Source organism: Mesoplodon densirostris, chromosome 19 (assembly GCF_025265405.1).
Source record: "Mesoplodon densirostris isolate mMesDen1 chromosome 19, mMesDen1 primary haplotype, whole genome shotgun sequence".
NCBI classification, from domain to species: Eukaryota; Metazoa; Chordata; class Mammalia; order Artiodactyla; family Ziphiidae; genus Mesoplodon; species Mesoplodon densirostris.
In genome coordinates, this window is record NC_082679.1 from 52,951,056 (window position 1) to 52,974,729 (window position 23,674).

A 23,674-nucleotide genomic window follows, 5' to 3' on the forward strand; every position below is an offset into this window, starting at 1 on the left:
GTAGGAAGTGTTTAATAATGCCTCACATATATTAACTATTACTTTTCAAAGGCAAATCGAGGACCAAATGCCAATTTAATTGTCTCTCAAAGAGTACGTTATTTTTTCCATACCAAATCCAACAAGGTCTAAAGGACAAGTGTATCCATAAAGCACAACGTATCAGAATCTGAGGTCTGCATACCATTCTGCAACTAAAACGAACATAACTAGATACTAAGAGCTGTGACCTCTAGCAAACACACGTCACCATTTCCCCCTTATTAATCATGTCAACGACTAGGATTTGGAGTATGGATACTAAAATGTCGGTCCCCAGAAGTCCACATCCTTACTTGTCACGTGACGTGCCCTAGTCCCTTCTTTCCCTGCCATTGCATCAGCCGATTTAGAGCCGCCTTCCCAGAAACCAACTAATAAGCTGATTCGTGCTCCAGTTGACTGGCATGTCGGATGACCAATAATTTCTCGGAAAGGTAAGGCGCGGCGGGGCACTTTCCACCCGCGGGCTCTGGTTGGACGGGGCGGTGCGTGCTGCCGAGGGCAGTGGTTTGGCGCTGGTACCTCTGCGTGTCTGCGGGAACAGGTAACCGTGGCTCCGGGCGCTGGGCTTTGAGGGAGGAGTTAGGAACTGCGACCCTCGGGGGAAGCAGATTGACCTCTGAGAGAGTTGTACGGCGCCGCGATAGCGGCTGTGCTTGGTGTTTGGTCCCTGGGCCAGGCCCTGTGAGTCCTCTGGAACGGGGCATGGGCTGGAGCCGGGGTTGAGGCAGCCGCTTGGCGACACGGCAGCTGGAGAGTGGCCTTTTGTCAGACCCTTGGAGCGCCGGTGGTGGAGTGGCCTCGGGTCGCCTTGCTGAGGACCGAGACCTTGGAAGGATCACTGTTGTCGCTGACCATCCGCCCAAAGCTGAGGTTTTATCTCCCCTGGTTTTAATCCTCTAGGGGCGGGCGGGGTTGCGGGCGGGTAGAGTGGTCAAGACGGGTGGAATCAGGCTGGGAGCCGTTCCCTAAATTCTTAAAATTAGCTAATAACTGATACTAGTCCAGGCCTATCTAGAAGCACTTTCCGTGCTCCACCATGTTTAGCTATTACTTTTTCAGGGTCTGCGTTTCCAGTGTGCTTTAAATTCATTGGCAGTTCGCTACTAAAGGGTTATTAATTATACCATGAAATACTTAGCAACCACTGTGCTGGATGCTGAGGACATACCCGTAATGGTGAGCAAAAACCACCAGTCATGATTCCCACTGGGCTGGAACTTACAGCCTGTTGGGGAGATGGACCTCCAGCTGTCAAATGCATGTGCAAATTATGACGGGAGACACCTGGGGCTATGAGAATAAAATAGGGAGAATCTGATCAAGAAGGAGAAGGCCTCCTTAAATAAGTCTCTTTGAAATTGAGATGCCAACAATGAGAAATTAACTAGGAAAAGGCAAAAAGGGAGAATAGGGTAGTCAGCTTACCTGGCAAGTGAAGACCATGTTGAAAGGTCCAGTGGCTGGAGCCTTAAACCCAAAGGCCAGTGTGATTTAAGGTACTTAAGACCTTTACAGTTCCTGCTGGGAAATGGAATCTGACCTCCTTTTTGCTACCTCTGTATCCAATGTAACCTTCCTGTGTATTTATATTGAATAAATGAATGAGTGGTGATGGTGACACAGCCTTTAATAGTCCCAGCGTCCATAGGGCCTAACAGCAATATACTGGATCCTTTTACATCATACTGCAGTTATTTCTGTGACTGTCTCCCTATTAAGGGCATGGACTCTCTTTCATCTTGGTTCCCAGCATACAGTATGTATTCAATACGTTGAATGAGTAAACAAAGATGGAAAATTCATGTGTCTTTTGGAATGGAACTGCTTATTTTCCTCAAGTAACACATTTAGAGGAGGAGCAATGAACATTCTGAAACAGCCATGATGTTGCTGCTCAGTCAGAATTAGCACCGTACGTTCATTGTTGCCACCATGATTAATATTCATTGAGAGCCATGATGAGAAGGGTCGAGGAAGAATGTGGTGTGACAAACTTTCTAGAAACCGTAGCCTTGACTCCTTAGCGTGAACAGAAAGTCCTCAGCTGTGGGGATTTTAGTCAGCTCCTTGGCTCTGTCTGCCAGTGTTTCACCATCTTTTTGCCCAAAGGGCTTTTTGTTTGAGTAATGAGTTGATTGAGTTGTGAATAAATCAATTGAAATTGTGATTAAACATAAATCTAAGAGTCACAGTCTCATCGTGTTCGCTGTATACATCTTTCTTTGTATCTTCCTCCTAGGAAGGAAGAAAACTTCGAGCTAAGTGATGTAAAGTAATAGTATCCAATTTGTTCCAGGTTACAAGTTGCTTCCAAATACAGGATGGCTTTTGGCCTCACACCCCAGGTGGCGTAGGCAGAGTAGATCTTACTTTTTTACAAAAAAGGAAACAAATTTAGGACAAAGTGCCTTTTTATTTATTTAATTGTTTAAAAATTTTTTTGGCCATGCTGTGAGGCATGTGGGATCTCAGTTCCCCAACCAGGGATCAAACCCACGACCCCCGCATTGAAAGCGCAGAGTCTTAACCACTGGACCACCAGGGACGTCCCAAAGTGACTATATTTTTAAAATAAATTTATTTATTTATTTGTTTGTTTATTTTTATTTTTGGCTGTGTTGGGTCTTCATTGCTGCGTGCCAGTTCTCTCTAGTTGAGGCAAGCGGGGCTACTCTCCGTTGCGGTGTGCGGACCTCTCATCGCGGGGGCCCCTCCCGCTGCGGAGCACGGGCTCTGGGCGCACAGGCTTCAGTAGTTGTGGCTTGCGGGCTCTAGAGTGCAGGCTCAGCAGTTGTGGTGCATGGGCTTAGTTGCTCGGCAGCATGTGGCATCCTCCCGGACCAGGGCTCGAACCCATGTCCCCTGCATTGGCAGGAGGATTCTTAACCACTGTGCCACCAGGGAAGTCCCCAAAGTGACGTTTTAAAGGTTAGAGCTAGGTCTAGAATTCTAGAGACTTTTAGATAATGTTGTGAATGAGAGGGTTCCTATTTTTCTAGACACCCAGTGCTACATGGCACTACAACTCCATGCCAGTGATTGGTACCCTCTACCAAGGCCTGTCACTTCTCTCTAACCCGCCTGTCAGAGAAGCCGTGTAATATACGTGAAAGAGCTTTGAAACTGTTTTATTCCTAATCTCCCTCTCTTCTGATTCCCTCTCTCTTTCACTGGCTTTGAACTCTACTTCCTCAGTGTGGCTACAGCGTCCTCACTCCCTAGCAGTCAAATAGCTGGGAAGGCAGCAGTTTAGCAGTTGGGTTCTGGAGGAGCTAAGTGGAGGCAGGTACATTCCTGCTACTTGCAAGGCAGTTCCTTGTACAGATGGGCCCATCCCCAGGTCCACTGTTTCCTCCCCTGGCCAAACCTAGAGGCCCTGGCTTTGGAGATAGTGGAACTTTGCACTGTTCTAGGCATGTGGGTTAAGACAGAGCTGGAAGGGCCCTTAGAGTTCATCTATTATGGCCCCCTTTTGTTCGTGAAGTAATTCCCTTAAGGACTTGGAGCTAGGACTGGAACCTGGGTCTCCTGAGCCTCCCTCGTCTCCAGGGGGCTCTTCTGCTAGACCGAACTGTGAGGTTTTATTCCCATTTCTTTCTTTTTCTTTTTTAAATTAATTTATTTAGTTTTGGCTGTGTTGTGTCTTTGTTGCGGTGCGCTGGCTTCTCACTGCGGTGGCTTCTCTTGTTGCAGAGCACGGGCTCTAGGCGCGCGGGCTTCAGTAGTTGTAGCACATGGGCCCAGCCGCTCCGCGACATGTGGGATCCTCCCAGACCAGGGCTCGAACCCGTGTCCCCTGCATTGGCAGGCGGACTCTCAACCACTGCGCCACCAGGGAAGCCCTATTCCCATTTCTTAATTCCTGACCTAGGGCTTGGAACAGCGGGCGCTCCATACATTTTTGCAGTGAATGAATGCATGAAGAAACCACCTCCTCCGCTTAATGTGTTGGTGTATTGAACAGATTGAGGTTGGCCCGGGAAGGAAGAGCCTGTGGGGTTGCTGTCTGCTACTGCAGCAAGTTTTGCTTCGATGATGATTTTAGCCTTGGACATTACAACATAGAGGTTTTAGGATCAAACAGCTTACCCGCGTCCTGCTTTGACATGGCCTGAGAAGCTAGGAGTCTTGTGTAATGTTTACTTATCTCTTAGTTTCAATTCCCCTAATTTTCTTTCATTTTTCCTTTGGTTAGTTCCGTAGGGTTATTTTCGAGATGGACTCAACCCTAACAGCAAGTGAAATCCGGCAGCGTTTTATAGATTTCTTCAAGAGAAATGAACACACCTATGTTCACTCATCTGCCACCATCCCTTTGGATGATCCCACTTTGCTCTTTGCCAACGCAGGCATGAACCAGGTAAGGGTGTTTTCCCTTCCCCTTGGCTTCTTTGTCCACAGAGGCAGCAAAGCAGCCCTGGAGTCAGTCAGAATCCCAGTGCTGTCCTTCCTGTGTGATCCTGCAGAATCTACTTTATGTCGTTGAACCTCTGTTTCTTTGTCTGTGAAATGAGGAATAATGATAGTGCCTGCCTTTAGGTTGCAGTGAGGAGTAAATAAAATAATGCATTTAAAATGTTTAGCACAGGGCTTCCCTGGTGGCGCAGTGGTTGAGAGTCCGCCTGCCGATGCGGGGGACACGGGTTCGTGCCCCGATCCCGGAGGATCCCACATGCCGCGGAGCGGCTGGGCCCGCGAGCCATGGCCGCGGAGCCTGTGTGTCCGGAGCCTGTGCTCCGCAACGGGAGAGGCCACAGCAGTGAGAGGCCCGCGTACAGCAAAAAAAAAAAAAAAAAAAAAAAAAAAAATGTTTAGCACAGTATTTGAAGTAGGTACTTGAATATTAACGATCATTATTTTTAATTATGAGAGACCCAGATACTCATGGATTAAACTTGTATGCCTCTCAAGAAAAATACAGCCTACACCTAGTCTGTAAAGTTTTGCCTTTTTTTTTTTTTTCTCCTAAGGAAAAAGCTGTGCTTTATTACAATCAGAGGCTGGGTTAATCTTGCTGAGCCCTGAAGAGACTTGTTAACTCAGCTCTTGTGGTTGTCCTTCATCTTTTCATTGTCCTTGTTTTTTTTCTTTATAAAATGTCAGTTCTTCAGGATTCTTTTAAGGCTTTGCTTTCATTCCCATTCTAGGCCATGCACAGTCTTATTTTTTTCTTTAATTAATTAATTAATGTATTTATTTATTTATTTTTGGCTGCATTGGGTCTTCGTTGCTGCGCACGGGCTTTCTCTAGTTGTGGCGAGCGGGGGCTACTCTTCGTTGCGGTGCGCGGGCTTCTCATTGCGGTGGCTTCTTTTGTTGCGGAGCACAGGCCCTAGGCGTGCGACTTCAGTAGTTGTGGCACGTGGGCTTCAATAGTTGTGGCTCACGGGCTCTAGAGCGCAGGCTCAGTAGTTGTGGCACATGGACTTAGTTGCTCCGCAGCATGTGGGATCTTCCCGCACCAGGGCTCGAACCTGTGTCCCCTGCATTGGCTGGCGGATTCTCAACTACTGTGCCACCAGGGAAGTCCCATGCACAGTCTTATTGATTTTTTTCCCTTTTTTATTTTTATTTTTTTAATTTTTTTATTAGTTTCTGCTTTATAACAAAGTGAATCAGTCATACATAAACGTCTGTTCCCACATCCCTTCCCTCATGCATCTCCCTCCCTCCCACCCTCCCCATCCCACCCCTCCAGGCGGTCACAAAGCACCGAGCTGATCTCCTTGTGCTCTGCGGCTGCTTCCCCTATCTATCTACCTTACGTTTGGTAGTGTATATATGTCCATGCCTCTCTTTTGCTTTGTCACAGCTTACCCTTCCCCCTCCCCATATCCTCAAGTCCATTCTCAAGCAGGTCTGTGTCTTTATTCCCGTTTTACCCCTAGGTTCTTCATGACATTTTTTAAAAAAATTCCATATATATGTGTTAGCATACGGTATTTGTCTTTCTCTTTCTGACTTACTTTTTCCCTTTTTTTAAACTTCTTTCTTGAAGCTACTGCCACGAATGCCAATTCGGATCTACTGCTGACGAAACTTTATTAGTAGGATTTGTGTTTGGGGCAATTGAACTATAAAAGACATTTAAAAGTTTTATTTTTGGAGACAAGCATTTTCTCGTGAAGTAATGAGAGCATCACAAGTTTATAAAGGTGTTTAAAAGGAGTTTTTCAATATACCTGTGACATTGAAAACTATTTAATTGGCTGGAAGTGGATTCAGGTTAGATGGGGCCCTCAGGACTTTCCTTTGGAGGTTCTCTGGGTGACTGTTTAGCCCAGTGGACCCACCAGCCCTTAGGATGCCCCTCACTGTGGGATAAGTTGACATTTTCTGTTCTCTCAGGTCTCTTCTCTGGCATGGAAAACTGGGAACATTCTCCACCTGTATTACATGAACCATGAAGTTATAAAAGTGTTTTCAGTTGTGTGAGTCCCATGCATACACCTGGAATTGAGGGCACTAATTTTAGGTGGACTCTTTCAAGGTGCTGAGTTTTCTGGAACACTGGAACAGTTTTATTCTACTCAGGCATACCTAGGCTTTGTCTTCTCCCACATGAGCTGAATGTACTTGGCAGAAGGACCATGGAGTCCAAGGTTTATAAACATTCTCTGAATAACAGTAACTAGTAGCCTGCATGTAGCACCTTCTATACACCAGGCATTGCTCTGTGTCTTATGTATATATATATATATATATATATATATATATTTTTTTTTTTTTTAAGATGTTGGGGGTAGGAGTTCATTATTTATTTTTGCTGTGTTGGGTCTTCGTTTCTGTGCGAGGGCTTTCTCTAGTTGTGGCAAGCGGGGGCCACTCTTCATTGCGGTGCACGGGCCTCTCACTATCGTGGCCTCTCCTGTTGCGGAGCACAGGCTCCAGACGCGCAGGCTCAGTAGTTGTGGCTCACGGGCCGGCCGCTCTGCGGCATGCGGGATCCTCCCGGACCGGGGCACGAACCCGCGTCCCCTGCATCAGCAGGCGGACTCTTAACCACTGCGCCACCAGGGAAGCCCTGTCTTATGTATATTAACTCATTTAATCCTCACTCTGTGCCATCCTACTGAGGCACTGAAGGCTCAAGTAAACTGCCCAGGCTCACGAAGCTGGTAAATGCTGGAGCATGGATTTGAACCCAGGCAGTCATTTGCTTATGTGCTCTATGCCTCTTGATCAGAAATACCTTGTGTTTTTTTTTTGTTTTGCTTTGTTTGTTTTTACATTTTGAATTAGTATTTATTGAGCATCTGTTCTTTTCAGGTACTTTTCTAGGTGCTGGATAATAGCTAAGTAAGATAGTTTCTGCTTTTAAGCAGTTTATGATCTAGTGCAGGACTGTACAATGTACTTTCTGCAATGATGGTAATTCTATTTCTAATCACACACCAGCCATGTGTGATTATAGAACTAGTGTGACTTAGTGTGACCAAGTGGTGCTAATTTTACTCCCTTAACAGGTCTCAATTTTTTTTCTTCCTTATCACCTTTACTACCAAGCCAGCACATTGGTTTTAGAATATGTTCTTCCAGAAAGATGGTATAAGCCCTGACTGCAGAGACTTGAGAGGAAACACAGGTTTCACTGCATCAACCTTGATTGTTATCCCAGATCTGGCAGGGCTTTCCTTTGTGCAGCTGGTGTTACTGGCAGTGGTGGAGACCGTTGGAGAACTAGGACCAGGGAGGAGCTGCTCCAAGACAGGCTGCCTCTGCTGCAGCCCACAGGGCCACCTGCCTCTGATAAGTTTCTGTATTGCAGGCTAATCAAATCCGGAAGTGAATAGTCTATGTGTGTTCTCTTCCTGCCAGCCTGTAACCACCTGATATATCTGCAGCTCTTTAAAAGTTGAAATGCTCCCTTTCTTTTTTAGTTCAAACCCATCTTTCTGAATACACTTGACCCATCTCACCCTATGGCAAAGCTGAGCAGAGCTGCCAATACCCAGAAATGCATCCGGGCTGGGGGCAAACACAATGACCTGGACGATGTGGGCAAGGATGTCTATCATCACACCTTCTTTGAGATGTTGGGCTCCTGGTCTTTTGGAGATTACTTCAAGGTAAGTTCAAAGAGGAGATCTCTGGGCAAAGATCAAAGGGATTTTGAGCAAAACAGTCATTTCTACTGTGGGAAATGGGTTCTAACTTTGATGGTTTCATGATACAAAATATCATCTAGGAGATTCAGAAGTGAAGGACATTTATCAATTCTAAGACTTCTTGGAAGCAGTACCTGTAATTTTATGATTTCAGTTTACGTGTGGATTTCTTGGATAAATTTGACTGTGAAGATACTGTATTGGACCTCTCCTACTCATATTAAATAGATTCTGGTTTGGTCATATTCCACATCTTTTTTATCTTTTTGTAGGAATTGGCATGTAAGATGGCTCTAGAACTTCTCACCCAAGAGTTTGGCATTCCAGTTGAAAGACTCTACGTTACTTACTTTGGGGGGGATGAACCAGCCGGCTTAGAACCAGACCTGGAGTGCAAACAGATCTGGCACAACTTGGGGTAAGAATGTAGCTCGCATGTGGAGAGTATGGAGGAATAAAATGGTTCCTACACTCAGTGTCAGAGTGGGGTCTTAGGACTTGGGGTGCATTGCCATTTCCTATTTTGGGGTGTGTATGTGGAGGTGGAGGTGACTGGGAGTAATTATCCTTTGGTGCATCCATTGCTTCTTAGTAGGTTTACTTGATCATTCTGTTGTTGAAAGCCAACATAAAGAGTCTCTCTTTTTTTTTTTGCTTTTTATATATTTTTAGAAATTGTACATAGAGTGCATATATTTTGAAATTTCAAACTATATGGAAATGCAAAAAAATAGGAAATGGAAGATCCCTAACATTACTCCTTGTTTTTAGTTTGATACCCCATATAGAGTCTTTCAGGTCTTTTTTCATATTTCTGTAGCCCTGTGTGTATGTGTGTGTCTTTTTCAACAGAGTGTATTGATATGAAACAGTTTATTTCTTATAGAAATATAATGGCGTCAAACAGGTCTAGGACAAAGGAAGTTGTGGGGTTTTTTTGTTTTTGTTTTTGTTTTGTTTTTGCGGTACGCGGGCCTCTCACTGTTGCGGCCTCTCCCGTTGCGGAGCACAGGCTCCGGATGCGCAGGCTCAGCGGCCATGGCTCACAGGCCCAGACGCTCCGCGGCATGTGGGATCTTCCCAGACCGGGGCACAAACCCATGTCCCCTGCGTCGGCAGGCAGACTCTCAACCACTGTGCCACCAGGGAAGCCCTGTGTGTTGTTTTTTTTTAATGTAATATAATTCTAATATAAGATCACATAGCATAAAAGGTAACATGATAGATGAGTGATATGTGTTCTGGGCTTTGAACATAATATAATTTATGAAGCTCTGTATCAAGAGGAATCTGTGGAGTGATGTTCCCCTGTAGATAACAAGAATGCCCTTGATGTCCTTGTCTCATTTTCTTGTTCTTTTTACTTAAACTCTCTTGTCGTTTAGTGCATAGCTTTTTATATACTTAAGCACTGCTACTTCTTTATTTTTATTTTTTTAAATTACTTTTACTCCAGGTATACTATTCCAGTCCAGCTTCCCCTTGTACTTGGTCTGAAATCCCTCTTTGGTTAGACTCTATAGTCTAAATGTACTTGGATGTTTTTAGTAGTAACACATGTGAAACTTAAAATACTACTCTTGACTTTCTGAATCCTGTTTTACTTGGCTTGTATATATCTGTACTTTGTTTTCAAGCAAGCATAATCTTTTCTGAGCGCTCCATTATCTAGCAACTCTCAGCACAGTCAATATTTTGGAAATGTTTTAACCTTATTAAATTCTTTTTGGTATCATTTTAAGGTAAAAGACAGATGACTAAATTGGGGCATAGAGAGGTGACTTTAAATGATCAGCTGCTTTTTTTTTAACACTTACACTGTCATAATATAATTGTTTTCATTTATAAAAATGAAGGAACATTTGCAAAGAAACGGGCAAAGAAGTTTGTTTAAATTCTGGTTGGGAATTCCCTGGCGGTCCAGTGGTTAGGACTATGTACTTCCACTGCAGGGGACACGGGTTCCATCCCTGATCAGGGAGCTAAGATCCCACAAGCCGGGCAGCCGATAGATAGAAAGACAGACAGACAGACAGACAGATAGGTAAATTCTGGTCATATTCAGCATAAACGTTTTCATTTTTATGTGTTCCTGTCTAGGCTTTATCTATATCTTTGCATGTTTTTATTTATTTATGATCACAGCATATGTGCATTTTGTATTCTGTTGTAGTCACTCTTGAAAAGAATCATGTTCTGCTTCTTTATCAGGATTTGAATGCAGACTCAGCACTAGTAATTGCCAAAGAGTGAGCCTTCTTTCTAGAAACGCATAAGGATCTCCTTTTTTGGTGGATGCAAGTCTCTGCAGAATCCTGTCACTAGCTATAACTGGGCTTATCTTCCCGCTCTCTGCAGGCTGGATGACAGCAAAATCCTCCCAGGCAACATGAAGGATAACTTCTGGGAAATGGGTGACACGGGCCCTTGTGGTCCCTGCAGTGAGATCCACTATGACCGGATTGGTGATCGGGATGCGGCGCACCTCGTCAACCAGGATGACCCCAACGTGCTAGAGATCTGGAACCTCGTGTTCATCCAGTATAACAGGTGGCCTTGGGGTCCTGATCTGTTCCTGCTAAGAGTAGCACCTTGCCTCAAGCCGCGTAGAGCGAGAGGAACTCAGAGCGCATGGCTGTCTTCTCATCCTCGTCTTTGGGGACAGTGGAGCAGTGCTAAAGGCATCATGGGATCTTGTGGACATTTGTTCAATTTTATTTCTCAGGTTTTCCCTCTGATCTCTGGGACAGGGCTGGGCCTATTCTTTTATAAACTAGTTTTATTCCACATACTACCTGCTTAAGGGCTATTCCTATAATGTCATTTTTGCTATAGTTTGAACTGCTGTTTTAACGCTCATTTCCTTGAAGCTTGCCTCACTCTTTAATGAACCCCAGAGTATTTCTCCCCTTTCTCCCTTCACTCCCCACCTCCCACCAAAACAGGCAGAGGCAAATGGCAAATAGTCACAGCCTGCAAGCTGCAAAGTGAGTTCTACCCAGCAGGGAGAGGTGGCAGCCTGAGTCCATGTTTCATCCTCCTCTTTCTCTGGATCTTGCAGGGAAACCGATGGCATTCTGAAACCTCTTCCCAAGAAAAGCATTGACACAGGGATGGGCCTGGAGCGACTGGTGTCTGTGCTGCAGAATAAAATGTCCAACTATGACACTGACCTTTTTGTCCCTTACTTTGAAGCCATTCAGAAGGTACTGGTCCTATTGCAGACTTCTGTGGAGGTTTCCAGGCTGGACCCTTAATACTGTCAGAGAGAAAACAATCATATGCTTTGCCGGGTGAGGGTACTGTGACCATCTACCAACTTCATTGTTAATAACACAGGAGTCTAAGCGCAAGGCACTGTATTTTATCATGTGCAGGGGCCTAGCTGGAGGCTCTTCACTCTTGCTCCTGTTACCTCTCTTGGAGTTACAGGATCTGGCAAGAGGGTCGTCCTTTCTCTTTATGCCCCGTCAGTCCCCTCTGAACCTCCTAGGGTGAGGCAACACTAGAAGGGCTGCTTCCTGATGAGCTGCCTCCTGTTTCTTACCTGTAGGGCACAGGTGCTCGGCCATACACTGGGAAGGTTGGTGCTGATGATGCTGATGGGATCGACATGGCCTACCGGGTGCTGGCCGACCACGCTCGGACCATCACCGTGGCCCTGGCTGATGGTGGCCGACCTGACAACACAGGGCGGGGGTAAGTGTGTTACACGTGGGGCAGGGTTAGGACTGACGCTGTTGAGTTTTATGGCTCTCTGTGGAACCTAACACCATACTTCATTGTTGTTTGTCTTCTAGGTAGTTGGAGGGATCCTTTTATTTTTTTTAGGGATAAAGGGAGTTTCAGCTCACTTGGAAGAGTTCACTATATTAAATTTCTGCTGCCAAGTACAAGATGATAAGGATTGTATTTAAGGTTGTTTGATAAGATATTGGCAGGGGCACGGGAAATACTGATGAACCCCAGGCAACTTCGTGACTGACAGCCAGGACCTGGGATTGGATTGTGGGCATCAAGTTGGCCGTCTGGTCTCTACTTCTTGCCTCCATCTCTGGTTCAGCAGAACAAGCTTGGAAAATAAACCAAGGTTACCCCAGGTTATCCTTGATGCATATTTGTGGATATATTACTGAGTTTTATGCTGGAATTAATGTTAATGACCTTGGGGGAATGCAAAAAAAAAAAAAAAGCAGGCTTAGGATAAAAGAAAGAATCTGAAAGAGAAAGATAAAAAATTGGTCATGTTGCTTGGGTAGAATTCCAAAGGACCCACTACAAAACGCTCGGCTGGGAATGTTGTCTAGCAGGAAACTGGGTTCTGCCTCTTATAGGTATGTGTTGAGACGGATTCTCCGCCGGGCTGTTCGATACTCCCATGAGAAACTCAACGCCAGCAGGGGTTTCTTTGCTACGTTAGCAGATGTTGTCGTCCAGTCCCTGGTAGGTGTATTTCCTGTTCACTTCTTCTGTACTGAAGCACATACCTTAAAAGGTGTAGAGTGGGAGATATCACACTGTTAATGAGAACTTTTAGAGGAGTCATAGTATAGTCCCTGCCTTCATTGGGCTCATATCTGTGTCTCCCGTTTACCAGGGAGATGCATTTCCTGAGCTAAAGAAGGACCCAGATATGGTGAAGGACATCATTAATGAAGAAGAAGTGCAATTTCTCAAGACGCTCAGCAGAGGGCGTCGCATCCTGGACAGGAAAATTCAGAGCCTGGGAGACAGCAAAACCATTCCGGGTAAGGACCGGTTTGTTCCTTTCTTCAGTAGGCTGGTTCATCTTTCTGGAAGAGGCAAGCCCTTTCTCACAAACTGACAGTGGACTCCTGTGTCTCCAAAGGCTGAGCATAGCTTGGTTAGACTGCTTTTGGTGTAAAATGGGGTTTATAGTAAGATTATTAAAAGTAACATATTATTGTGGCAAAGTATTCAAACAGTACAGAAGTAAAAAGTGAAAATCCTCTTTCCCAAACTCATTTCTCAGAAGTCACAACTCTTTGGAGTTTGTTGTATAACTATTCAGGAATTTTCTGTATTTGCATACAAACGTATATAGGGGTGTGTGTGCGTGCGCAAGCAAAAAATGGGAACGAATAGTATATAGTGTTTTACAACTTAAATTTTTTACCAGACAGGAAAATTAATTCCAAAAGTTTTTACTTTTTATGGAAGTATAATATAATGTTCAAGGTGAAAGCCTGATGAATTTCCACAAACTGAACACACTTGTGTTCAGATTAAGAAACAGAACTTTTCCAGGGACCTCTCGTGCTTCCCCCAGGTTGACTGCAAAAGATTTGATGGATTTTCTGACAAATACACAGAACCATTACTAACTTGCCTGGCTCTTTAATCCCTCCTGTCACTGCCAGTGTCCTCCTGGGAAGCCGTTGGGATGGAAAAGAAGGGGGCCATCCCTGTCATTCTTATGTGATTCCTTTGTGCTGTGTAGGGGACACTGCTTGGCTCCTCTATGACACCTATGGGTTTCCAGTGGATCTTACTGGACTGATTGCTGAAGAGAAGGGTCTGGTGGTAGATATGGATGGCTTTGAAGAGGAGAGGAAGCTGGCTCAGGTAAAGCATTTGGGGAGTGAGCAAGAAACTCAGCACCAATCACGGCAGGACTTGGCTGCAAGGCAAGAAAGAGTGTCCTTCCATTAAAGTCTTTGAAATTCTGTTTTTCCCAAGACCAGGGGAAATTCTGTTTTTCCCAAGACCCCCCTTACCCCAGGGGATATTTGGCAGTAGCGTATAAAGACGTTTTTTGGTTTTCACAACTGGGGATGGATGCTACTGGCCTGTAGTGGGTAGAGGCCAGGAATGATGCTCAACATCCTTCAGTGGACAGCCTCCCAGAACAAGAGTTACCTGGCCCCAAATGTCAGTAGCGCTGAGATCAAAAAACTGTTTTAGAGCTTTACATTGGGCATAGTTTTACAATTTCAAGTCCTTCAGAGTTCTTTTTCTTTGACATTAAGGTAACTTATGCTTATTTCTCTTACTGGCAGCTAAAATCACAGGGCAAGGGAGCTGGTGGGGAAGACCTCATTATGCTGGACATTTATGCTATTGAGGAGCTCCGGGAAAAGGGTCTGGAGGCAACAGATGATTCTCCAAAGTATAATTACCATTCGGACTCCAGTGGGAGCTACGGTATGTTAGTGTGCTCATCTGGGGTGGTTTTCAAGCAATGAGTCTCAAGATTAGGAACCCAGAATATCCATGGTAGCCTTGCTTGCCATGCTGTGTAGTCATGCTGTGTAATTTTATACTCAGAGAGACCCTTGGTGATTGACTTTCTATTTATTTTGGAATAATTATAGATTCACAGGAAGCTGAAAAAAAAGAAATTTACCAGGAGATTCCTTGTACCTTAATACCCAGTTTTCCCTAATTGCAACATCTTGCAGGAAACAAGGGAAATGACATTGATTGATAAAATTCACAGTGGCTGTTGAATTTTGCATCGGGATAGTAGCATTCTAAAGTTAAGACAACTCAAAAGAAATATACAGGTGCTACATGTTTTTGCTTTTTTTGCTCCAGCAGAGATACCTAAATCTATGTAAGGAAGCCCACAAAAGGAATACATTCCTTATGAATTGACCTTGGAGTAGGGAATTTATCACTACTCTTAAATACCTACTAATCAAATTCATCAGGTTTCTGTTCAGTAGCTCACAGTTAGGGTGACCATCTGTCCCATTTTCCCAGAATTGTCCCAGTGTTGACACTGACATTGTCCCTGTGTTTCCTCACACCCTGGGAAATCCCTTGGTCCCAAGCAAACTGGGACAGTTGGTCACCCCTACTGAGTATTATATTCTCCGGTAGAAAACCAGCACATTGAGCCCTTTTGTGGAGTCTAATAGGCTTCTTCCAACGTGAAATTAGACAATTAGGACCTAAGGAGAGTTTGAGAAATAGAATCCGATAAAAGCCAGCTAAGAATGTGTGCATGAAGTCATCAGCCGTGTTTTCCCCTTGTATGCAGTGTTTGAGAGTGCAGTGGCTACAGTGATGGCTCTGCGCAGGGACAAGATGTTTGTGGAGGAAGTGTCCACGGGCCAGGAGTGTGGAGTGGTGCTGGACAAGACCTGCTTCTATGCCGAGCAAGGAGGGCAGATCTACGACGAAGGCTACCTGGTGAAGGTCGATGACAGCAGCGAAGACGTGAGCCAGCAGTTCTTCTTCATTAGTGGGGAGTGGGGGCCCAGCAAGGGGCCGGGCCTGGGCCCCGGGCAGCTGCTCTGGCTCCTCGGTGCCCCCAGCCCTGAGGAGCAGACACCACCGATCTTTGAGTCGTGTTCTGTAGTCAGTGTTTCTGAAGCCGAGGGAGCTGCTGCTTGTACTGTGTTGCTTTCATCGCCGTTAGGCCCCCTTGTAGCAGGATCCTTGCAGCCAGGCTGCTTAGGTTGATCCTTGGTTCCTCCAGGCTTTCCTTGTAAGTAAGGAGAGAGAGCGCTCTGGAGGGCAGACAGCCTGGTCGAAGCCGTGGCCTGTAGCTCAGCCACTGCTCTCTCTGCGGTCTTGGATGAGTTACCGAGTCTCGGGCTTGAGCTTCCTTACAATGGCTTTAATTCTCTAAGACGCTCCTTAATGGAGAGTGTGTGTGTGTCTGTGTCTGTGTGTATATACACATGTATTACATATTTAAAGCGTTGTGTGTTTGTAATGATAAATATTTATATAGTGGTCCATATACATATGTATGTATGTATATATAATGGTATTAATGGTATGTGTGTATAGTACCTAAAGGGAGAATTCATATTTAGGTCCATTTATATATATTTATATATATACATATATACACACACATATGTATTTGGATTTATTTACGTATTGGTCTCCTCCTTGACTCCTCTTAGAAAACTGAGTTTACGGTGAAGAACGCTCAGGTCCGAGGAGGGTATGTCCTGCACATAGGAACAATCTACGGCAGCCTGAAAGTGGGGGATCAGGTCCGGCTGTTTATTGATGAGGTGAGTTTGAGTTGCTTTAGGCTGGTGAGTAATCATCTCTCCTTCCCCTTTTAAAAAACATGTCAGCTTTACTGGGCATACCTGGCATGTAGAATTACAAGAGTTGTTTAAAAGTGTACGTCATAGTGATTTGATGCAGGTTGTGAATTCATCTCCTCCTCTGGCTTTATTTATTTATTTATTTTTGCGGTACGCGGGCCTCTCACTGTTGTGGCCTCTCCTGTTGCGGAGCACAGGCTCCGGACGCGCAGGCTCAGTGGCCATGGCTCACGGGCCTAGCCGCTCCGCGGCATGTGGGATCTTCCCGGACCGGGGCGCAAACCTGTGTCCCCTACATCAGCAGGCGGACTCCCAACCACTGCGCCACCAGGGATGCCCCTCCTCTGGCTTTAAATTGGTCCGTCATTACTGTCCCTCCTAAGTGAGATTATAAGTAGATGATTGCGTGTTAGGTGCAGAAGTAAATTTTGAGGGATGTCACTGAGAGTTAAATCTGTTCCCAAGTTAGACCACAGTGATTTCAGTTGAGATCCTATAGCTTCATTTTCACGGATTGCCTTTCTCCAGCTTAACCTCAAATACTTCTTCAGGAGCCAAGGATCCTGTATTAAGAAATAGGTTCTGCTGCACGTGCCAGAGCTCCAAAATAATAGTAGCATAAAACAAGACAGAAATGTGTTTCTCACCTGAAAGTCTGAGCTGATGCCGAGGCCCTCCCCACAAAGTCACAGGGCCTTGCTCTTCCTTGCTTTTGTTCCACCATCATTCCTGGGGCGTTGCCCTTGCTTTCATGGTCCAAGAAGGTAGCTATCAGATCCATTTTCTAGGCCAGGGGTTGGTGGACTTTTTTTGTGAAGTGCCGGATAGTAAATATTTTTGGTTTTCTGAACCATACTGTCTCCATCACAGCTACTCGACTCTGCCGTTGTGGCACAAAAGCACCGTAGGCAATACGTAAACACACGGGTGTGGCTATGTTCCAATAAACCTAGATATAAAAATGGATTGCAGGATGGGTTTGGCCCACAGGCCATAACTTGCCAGCTCCTGTTCTAGACAGTGGGAAAGAGGAAGGGGAGGGTATGTTCCTTTAAGGGCACACATCACTTCTGCTCCCAGCCCACTGACCAGAATTTAGTTACATGGCCACAGTTAGCGGCAAGGGAAGCTGTAGGCTTTATTCTGGGCAGCCATGGGTCCAACTAAAAACTCTAGTACTTGGGAAGAAGTGGAGAGCAGGTACTGGGGGCCGACCAGCAGTCCGCTGCAGACCTCTCCACCAGCCTGCTCTGCCCTTTATAGCCCCGACGGAGGCCTGTCATGAGCAACCACACAGCCACCCACATCCTAAACTTCGCCCTGCGTTCCGTGCTTGGGGAGGCTGACCAGAGAGGTTCCCTGGTTGCTCCTGACCGCCTTCGGTTTGACTTCACCGCCAAGGGAGCCATGTCCACCCAACAGATCAAGAAGGCCGAGGAGATTGCAAACGAGATGATTGAAGCAGCCAAGGTAGGTTGCGTTACATGTGAGCTCTTGGGTCATGAGCTCCACTTTTTTCTGCACCATCGCTTTCTGTGTGCGGAGCCGCCCCCGCCCAGATGCTCTCACGCTGTCGAGCTGTAGTCTGTCCTGTGAACACATGTGTTCAAAGCAGTGATTCTTAACTGTGCTGGGTAGGGGGCAGTGCTGGTGTTCAGTGGGGGGCCTCAGGGAGGTCTTTGGTCCGCCCCTTCCTTAGGACAACCAGAGCTCTTTTAGTTAAATCTGTTTTACATATAGCACATCCATTTAAGATTTGGTTCACGGTTTAACAAAGTAGTTGGAGAATCCTATTTTGAGCCCCTTGACTTTGCACATGGGGCTTTATTTTGGGAGGCTCAGGGCACATGATGGGCAGAGCTGAGATCAGAAACCCAGAGCCCTGCCTGCAAGACCGCACTCTCCCTGCTGCTTCCTACTGCACCTTCAGAGAAGATCTTTTCCCAGCTTTTTTTCCTATCTTCTTTCCGTGGCAGCCCGTCTACACCCAGGATTGTCCTCTGGCAGCAGCTAAAGCCATCCAGGGCCTGCGGGCTGTGTTTGATGAGACCTATCCTGACCCTGTGCGGGTCGTCTCTATTGGGGTCCCGGTGTCTGAGCTGCTGGATGACCCCTCCGGTCCTGCTGGCTCGCTCACTTCTGTTGAGTTCTGTGGGGGAACGTGAGTACCTCGGGGGAGCAGTGGGTGGAACTGCCTGTTGTTAATTTGCGTTACCCTCGGAGGGTGTGGGTAATAGGCTAGACCAGCTCTCATTTGTCTAAGGTTGAAACAGAGTCCTCAGAAATGCAGTTGCCAAACAGCATTCCCAGGAATCAGCATCTGCGTGCTCCCATCAGACCCCTCAGTGTCTGACGTTGACATTTTCTGGGTGTGTGATGAAATGTTCTTCCAAGGAGGGGAGGTGAAAAATGTCACCTTAACACTTACAGCTGCTTGCTCTCGCTCCCTGGACGGATGACGACAGGAGGCCTGGGAATTCATGATTCAGCGGGGTCCTGGAGCTTCTGATCTGGTCCTAGCCCCTTTTCATTCCCAGGGCCTCACACAGTTCCCTTTTCAGGCTTGAGCAGCATCTGTGGAATTAACCTCATTGTCTCAGAGCCCCTGAGTCAGGCCCCACGGTAGACCCGGCTCAGTTTGGCTGTGGGCAGCCACATGTTTCTGCCAACTTGGAGTCCTCCATAGCCCTTGGGGTCTTTCTGGGACCGTCTGGTGGCCTGGGAAATTCCTGCCTGCAAAGAAATCAGGGGGAAAAAAACATTCTTAAGGCCATGGTAGAGCCCATCCAGGGCCTCCTATGAGCCTCAGGCAGGCAGAGAGCAGGTGGGTGTGTGGAGGATGGGGTAGGGATCTGGGAGGTCACATTCTAGGCCTCCCTCTGCCCAGTAGACTTGTCCCTTCAAATGAGTCCCACATCTGCCTTAATACCTCTCTACATGACACTCTCTAGAGCACTGGAAACAGCTTTCAGAGACTTTACATCATCCTTGCGGAGTGGCTGAGAGTAAATGAGCATTTGAGGTTCTCTGAGCCCCTGGGGCTGTCTGAGGTGCTGTGGTAAGACTTGAAAGGGAATCCACCGATACTCTCAGGCCGTTGAGCAGGTACAGAAGGCAGCAGTCCGGTGAGGGAGAACTGTCCACATTTCACGCATGGGAAACCTGAGGCCCAGGAACGTGGTGCCCTGCTCAGCGTCGGCCCCAGCCAGGCCTTCTCTGACTGCCTGCCCCTTGCAGGCCACAGCTGCGTTCTGAAATAAACACGAAGGGCCTTTTCTCATCATCCCCTTGAGGGGGCTTCCCTGGGAGCGACTACCACTTAGGGCTCCTGCCTGCCAGCCAAGGGCTCCTGGGTGCTGCGAGGACCATGAACTTTGCCTTCTGCCATTCAGGCATCTGCAGAACTCGAGTCACGCGGGAGCTTTTGTGATTGTGAGTGAGGAAGCTATCGCCAAGGGCCTCCGGAGGATTGTTGCCGTCACAGGTACCGAAGCCCAGAAGGTGAGCAGGTCAGGCTGGTTTGTGGCTTACTTGAACAAGGCAAGCGGGGCCCAATCTGTGGATCCACAGTGCCAGTGGTCACGTGGCCGCTGCGGTCAGAACCGGAGGTACAGCGCTCCCTCCAGAGCGTCCTCCTGTTACCCCGCCTGGCGGAAGAAAGCCAGCACCGCACGAAACGTTCTAGCTATCTTACACTTAATCTTTTAAAATATAGGTAAATTCTGCCATCAGATGTCTGTGTCTAGGTGGGTAGGCCATAGTTTTGCTGTGGCTTCTGTGCCCCCAGCACTTAGCCACATCTCCCTAGGGGTATGTACCCAGTTTGAGATGTATGGAGTACGGGGACAGTTGCTCTGGGCGTGGGGGCTGTACCTCACGCCTGACGTGTGCCGAGGCTTGAGGAGTGATGATTTCGTAGGTGGGAAGGGCTCCTGGCTCATGAGTTCTCCGTCACCCCCTGAACCTGAGTTCCGCTGGCCGGGTGTATGAGGAGGGTGGTCCTTTCTGGGGCATGAGGCTGCAAACACTTACTCCTGAAGGAAGAGAAAGTTCTGGTGTTCTGGGGGTGTGTTGTTCCATAGCCTGCCATCAGTGTCTGCCACCGTTCACAGAGTTGTGAAGCTAAAAGTTGCCTGACCCACAGTTGGCAACTCTGATTGTCCTCCTCCCAGGCGCTCAGGAAAGCGGAGAGCTTGAAGAAATCTCTCTCTGTCGCGGAGGCCAAAGTGAAGGCCCAGACTGCGCCAAATAAGGACGTGCAGAGGGAGATCGCGGACCTCGGTGAGGTAGGGGCGGCCGCCTCCTCAGGTCCTGGTTCTCGGTGCAGTGGGCCTTTGGACTGACTTCTGATGTCCGGCAACCTTGTGAAGGGGGCTTCCCGGATCCTGGCCTGCGGACCCCTGGAACCAACTGCTGCCCCCGTTGCCTATGGCAGGGCAGCCCCTTCTGAGCACTAGTGGGCACTGGTGTTGAGGGGGTGGGAGAGGCGCTGTGGGAGCCCACTGTCTCCAGGTCTTCTGGTGTTTGTTAACATTCGGGGGCTTCCCATTAGCCCATCACGGGCTGTGTTCACTGCCGTGGGGGTCCCCGCTCCCTTTATTCTGCCCCTTTCTCTCCAGCCCTGCTCCTTACAGCTCATACACTTGCTCATAAAGTTACTCGTCTCAAGGCCAGTGGCTTCCTTTTTGTTCTTGTGTTCTCTCTCCTTCTGGACACTGGTTGGGGGACTCTGGTGTCAGAAGCCAGAAGGGTGGGGTGGGCTCACATCCTCGCTCCTCGTGGCCCAGCTCCCAGCGGAGTTCCTGTTCTGGTTCCAGGCTCTGGCCACCGCAGTCATCCCTCAGTGGCAGAAGGATGAATTCCGGGAGAATCTCAAATCCCTGAAGAAAATCATGGATGACCTAGACCGGGCTAACAAAGCCGATGTCCAGAAGCGGGTGAGTCCTGGCAGTGCAGGAGCCGGGAGGATCTACCCCAGCGACGGCTGTGTTTTTTTTTTTTAATTTTATTTTTATTTTATTTATTTATTTATTTATTTATATTTATTTTTTTATTTTTTTTAATTTTTTTAATTTTTTGCTTTATAACAAATTTAATCAGTTATACATATACATATGTTTCCATATCCCCTCCCTTTTGCGTCTCCCTCCCACCCTCCCTATCCCACCCCTCCAGGCGGTCACAAAGCACCGAGCTGATCTCCCTGTGCTATGCGGCTGCTTCCCACTAGCTATCTACCTTACGTTTGGTAGTGTATATATGTCCATGCCGCTCTTTCACTTTGTCCCAGCTTACCCTTCCCCCTCCCCATATCCTCAAGTCCATTCTCTAGTAGGTCTGTGTCTTTATTCCTGTCTTACCCCTATGTTCTTCATGACATTTTTTTTTCTTAAATTCCATATATATGTGTTAGCATACGGTATTTGTCTTTCTCTTTCTGACTTACTTCACTCTGTATGACAGACTCTAGGTCCATCCACCTCACTACAAATAGCTCAATTTCATTTCTTTTTATGGCTCAGTGATATTCCATTGTATATATGTGCCACATCTTCTTTATCCATTCATCCGATGATGGACACTTAGGTTGTTTCCATCTCCGGGCTATTGTAATTAGGGCTGCTATGAACATTTTGGTACATGTCTCTTTTTGAATTATGGTTTTCTCAGGGTATATGCCCAGTAGTGGGATTGCTGGGTCAGGCGACGGCTGTGTTGACTGCTCTCTGGGTTTCGGAGTCTGAGCCTCTGACCTGAGGCCTCTCCTCTGGACTCCCTTCCTTGCAGGTGCTGGAGAAGACAAAGCAGCTCATTGACAGCAGCCCCAACCAGCCCCTTGTCATCCTGGAGATGGAGAGCGGCGCCTCAGCCAAGGCAAGCCGGGGTTGGGGCTCCATGGCACTGCCCTGTGCCTGTCTGCTGCTTGTCTCCTCCTCTCGGGGTCTCAGCCTTCTGGCGGCTGAAGTGGGAGCCTTGTGGCTCTGAGCAGAGTAGTTGCCTGACGGCCCACTCTCTGGGACTGAGGTTGGGCTGAGCCATGGAGAGAGCTGGTGGCTGGAGAGCTGTGGCTCCTCGAGGTGGAAGGTGAAGCTCCGAGCCAGAGCGTGGGTGAGGCCCTGTGCTTAGTCCTCCATCCAGGCTCCTGGGACCAGCACCTGCTCTTAGAAGGGGGTAGGGGGTGGGAGCTCTCTGAGAACTGAGCTCTCCAGACCCGCTGCACTTGTAGAGAGCGTGGCCCCGTTCCCCAGGGCCATGGCCTGATGCCAGGTTCTCCCCACAGGCCCTGAACGAAGCCTTGAAGCTCTTCAAGACGCATTCCCCTGAGACGTCTGCCATGCTCTTCACAGTGGATAATGAGGCTGGCAAGATCACATGCTTGTGTCAAGTCCCCCAGGTCAGAGTGCCCTGCAGTCTTGCTCACAGCAGCTCTGTGCCAGTGGCCATAGCTTTTCTCAGGGAGCTTGGTTCTTCTTACACCTGTTTGCCAAGACCCATGTGTGTTTGTGCAACCCCTGTTAGAAGTGGCCATTTTCCTGCTCACCTGTTTGTCACCTCCCCAGCACCCCTTCCCCTCAGGCTCTCCCCTCCCTGGTGGATATGTTTAACTGTGCTGGCTTTGCTACTCGGTATGCCTCGCCCTGGCTGTCGTACCCGCTGTAGGATCTCTCTTAGCTCTGGCAGCATCACCCAGGGCAGGATTGGGTGTCAGGCTCCCCCATCCTTTTTCCACCCCACCCCTCTCCTTGTCTCCCTCAATCCCGTCCTTTGTCCTGACCCCCGCTTCTCCTTCCTGTCTTCTAGAATGCAGCCAACCGGGGCCTGAAAGCCAGTGAGTGGGTGCAACAGGTGTCAGGTCTGATGGATGGCAAAGGTGGTGGCAAAGACGTGTCTGCTCAGGCCACAGGCAAGAACGTGGGCTGCCTGCAGGAGGCGCTGCAGCTGGCCGCCTCCTTTGCCCAGCTCCACCTGGGAGATGTGAAGAACTGAGGCGGGAGGGCGGCTTCCATGAGGAGGCATCTCCCCCGCACCCAGATGGATCCGTCCAGCCAGGAGCGCTCCATCCCCCACAAGGACATTCTAATCTTGGGACCTTTAAACAGCCCCATCTGTCCTCCTAGCAGTAACTGGAACTTAGCCTGGGAGCCAGCCTGTGACTCAATTCCCACGTCATGCTTCTGCCCCGAGCACATCAGTGCCATCTGTCTAGAACCACTACCCCAGGATTGTGTCTGTAGAGTTCTCTGCAGACCCAAAGCTCTGGGCCTGCAGGGAGGAATCGTTTTTGCTGCAGAGAATAAAAGGACCATGTGCAATACTCGATAATGCCATGTGATTTCTTATCTCCTCCTCCCCTCTCTCCCCCACCCCCCACCCCACGGGTGCCCCCAGTGTGACAGCCTGTGGCTTCCTGGGTGTCTGTAGAATAAATGCTGTGGCTCCAACTGGCTTCTGGTCGCAGTCCTTGCCGAGTCTAGCCCCAGACCC

General features: G+C 47.7%; 1 protein-coding gene across 2 annotated transcripts; it reads left to right on the forward strand.

Moving 5' to 3' along the window:
- Positions 1 to 513: 513 nt before the first annotated feature.
- Positions 514 to 23,512, forward strand: AARS1 (alanyl-tRNA synthetase 1). Of its 2 annotated transcripts, none has more exons than XM_060083275.1 (21): positions 514 to 586; positions 4,241 to 4,405; positions 7,926 to 8,114; positions 8,426 to 8,571; positions 10,512 to 10,703; positions 11,215 to 11,359; positions 11,707 to 11,852; positions 12,488 to 12,596; positions 12,751 to 12,901; positions 13,615 to 13,739; positions 14,174 to 14,318; positions 15,160 to 15,338; positions 16,037 to 16,150; positions 17,453 to 17,659; positions 18,166 to 18,350; positions 19,582 to 19,690; positions 20,362 to 20,475; positions 21,007 to 21,126; positions 21,977 to 22,063; positions 22,470 to 22,583; positions 22,991 to 23,512. In XM_060083275.1, exons 2-21 carry the CDS (start codon positions 4,262 to 4,264, stop codon positions 23,174 to 23,176), a joined length of 2,907 nt encoding a protein of 968 aa, XP_059939258.1. In that variant the 5' UTR covers positions 514 to 586; positions 4,241 to 4,261; the 3' UTR covers positions 23,177 to 23,512. The 2 variants fall into 2 exon arrangements, with proteins under 2 accessions (XP_059939258.1, XP_059939257.1); XM_060083274.1 differs by lacking the exon at positions 514 to 586 and adding an exon at positions 593 to 915.
- Positions 23,513 to 23,674: the final 162 nt, after the last annotated feature.

Excerpts from the sequence above, each read along its gene's own strand:
- AARS1 (XM_060083275.1), top strand. The coding sequence starts at position 4,262 with ATGGACTCAACCCTAACAGCAAGTGAAATCCGGCAGCGTTTTATAGAT. Across the intron at positions 11,853-12,487 it reads CCTGACAACACAGGGCGGGG|GTATGTGTTGAGACGGATTC; the intron begins GTAAGTGTGTTA and ends TGCCTCTTATAG. Across the intron at positions 12,902-13,614 it reads AGACAGCAAAACCATTCCGG|GGGACACTGCTTGGCTCCTC; the intron begins GTAAGGACCGGT and ends TGTGCTGTGTAG.